At 43.3% G+C, this 1,974-nt stretch overlaps 1 protein-coding gene across 2 annotated transcripts in view; it reads left to right on the top strand.

Annotated features, from left to right (window-relative positions):
* The window catches only part of Ankrd16 (ankyrin repeat domain 16), a 14,912-nt gene extending 13,434 nt beyond the window's left edge, over positions 1-1,478 (top strand). For both annotated transcript variants that reach the window (XM_013513667.1, XM_005383851.2), the window contains one exon: positions 739-1,478. In XM_013513667.1, the coding sequence (XP_013369121.1) occupies positions 739-896 (158 nt within the window). In that variant the 3' untranslated portion in view covers positions 897-1,478. The remainder of the gene's footprint in view (positions 1-738) is intronic.
* The last annotated feature ends 496 nt before the right edge of the window (positions 1,479-1,974 follow it).

Below are 1,974 nucleotides of genomic sequence, written 5' to 3'. Positions count from 1 at the left end.
TTCTGTAGGGTTTTTATCATGAATGGGTGTTGGACTTTGGCACTTTTTTTTCTGTGTCTGTTGAGATAATCGTGTGTTTTTTTAGACTTGGACTTTAGAATAAACCCTCTAATTAGTATTCTGACAGCCAAAGGCCATTTTGGGGGGTTTATTGGGATCTGCGTGCTTCAAAGGCTTGCAGACAACAAATCCTCAGGCCAGGGCTGGAAGGGCAGCTCTGCCCCAGACAGGAATCCAGGCTGGCTCCTCGGGTCCAGACGGCAGGAACGGAGATGCTCTTGGACTCAGCACACAAGGACTCACCGACACTTAATTTCTCCACCTGGAAAGATTGGTCAGCAGATTGGCTTTTTCGCCACATCATTGTTTTTTATGGTGATTTTCACTTACAAAGAGACTTGAACAAGATGTTGAAGCTCTCTGTATTATCAAAAACCATGCTCAAGTGGCAGACAGGGGTGAGCATGAGGAAGAACCATCTTCTCTTTCCTGTTAGTTCCCTCCACTGCTTTAGAAGTTTCTTAAACCCTAACTGATAATTATCTTAAAAATACTTCCAACGGAGTCAGATTAAAAAATATATTGTGATCCAATATAGGCTAAGTCATAGGGATAGAGCACGAAGGTATAAAGTCTGTGCAGTTGAGTGAACCAGCATCTTTGTTGCGTACAATGGACTTGCAAGGTCTGCACTGCTGCAGGGGTCATGTTCTGTGTCTGTCATTTTTGTCTCCCCAGCCCTGCATCTGGCCTGTGCAGGCCAGCACTCGGCTTGCGCTGAGTTTCTCCTGCAGTCCGGCCTGAAGGATTCCGAAGACGTAACGGGCACCCTGGCTCAGCAGCTTGCAAAGAGAGCAGACGTCCTTCAGGGTTTCAACCACAGCCCCGTGACGTAAGAACGTTCCTAAAGGGAGATAATAAAGTGTGTGCGAGTTCATACGCTGCGTCTTACGTCACTAACAGAGTCAGTAAAATTCCTCAGTGTGCAGCATTTTCGTCTCCTCCTGCTTCCCCCCTGCACTCTCCTCTTCCACGGGGGTGTCCCAGGTGACCAGCACTGGGTTCCCAGCCTGTGCCTGGCAGGTTGTAAGATCCACAGTGCAGGCAGAGTCTTTCCCTAGTCCATATTTCACTTCTTTCACCCTAAAAGGAGAATTAGATAATATTGATGAAGTTAGTTTCTGGAATCTTTAGAAAGACATCTAACATACATAAATACAAGATACACACTTTTATAAATATATGTACGTGTGTTGCAATATTGTATGGTAAGCGGATGAAGATATTTAAAATATAAATTGCTGTTAACTAGAGCCGTAAGATATAATTGATCTGTTTTAATTTCTCCCTTCATAGGCTTTTACTTTTCCATTACCATGGTCCACTTCTGGTTTCATAGCCGGGAGGGAAATGTTTATTATCTGTTTCCACAGAAATGTACTAGGGATTAATGAAAACTTTTCTAATTAAACTATAAAGTTTTGTTTGTTTGTTTCTTTGGGGTTTTTTTGTCTTTAAAACAGGGTCTCACCCAGGTGTAGTGGCTCATACCTGTAATCCCAGCACTCAGGAGGCTGAGGCCCGCGGAATCCTCAAGAGTTCGAGACCAGCCTGGGCTGCAAAGGGAGCTCAAGGCCAGCCTGAACTGCATAGTGAGACTCTTTCTCAAAAAGACAAAAAAATAAAATAAAATAAAATAAAAGACAGGGTCTCACTATGCAGTTCAGGCTGGGCTTCAACTCACTTTGTAGCCCAGGCTGGTCTCGAACTCGCAGTGATCCTCCTACCTCAGCTTCCCGAGTGCTGGGATTACAGGTGTGCACTACCACTCCTGGCCTAAGCTATAAAGTTTTAATCTTTAGAGTTTTTTGTTGTTTATTTTATTTTATTTTATTGTTGTTTATTTTAATAGACATTCTGTATTGGCCCTGTTTTGGTAATAAATATGCAACTGAGTTCTTTCCAAAGCTTTTC

Source organism: Chinchilla lanigera, unplaced genomic scaffold (genome assembly GCF_000276665.1).
Source record: "Chinchilla lanigera isolate Chin_1 unplaced genomic scaffold, ChiLan1.0 scaffold00020, whole genome shotgun sequence".
Taxonomy (NCBI): domain Eukaryota; kingdom Metazoa; phylum Chordata; class Mammalia; order Rodentia; family Chinchillidae; genus Chinchilla; species Chinchilla lanigera.
Note: the sequence above shows the minus strand (reverse complement) of the source record. Positions and strands in the feature narration are given on the sequence as shown.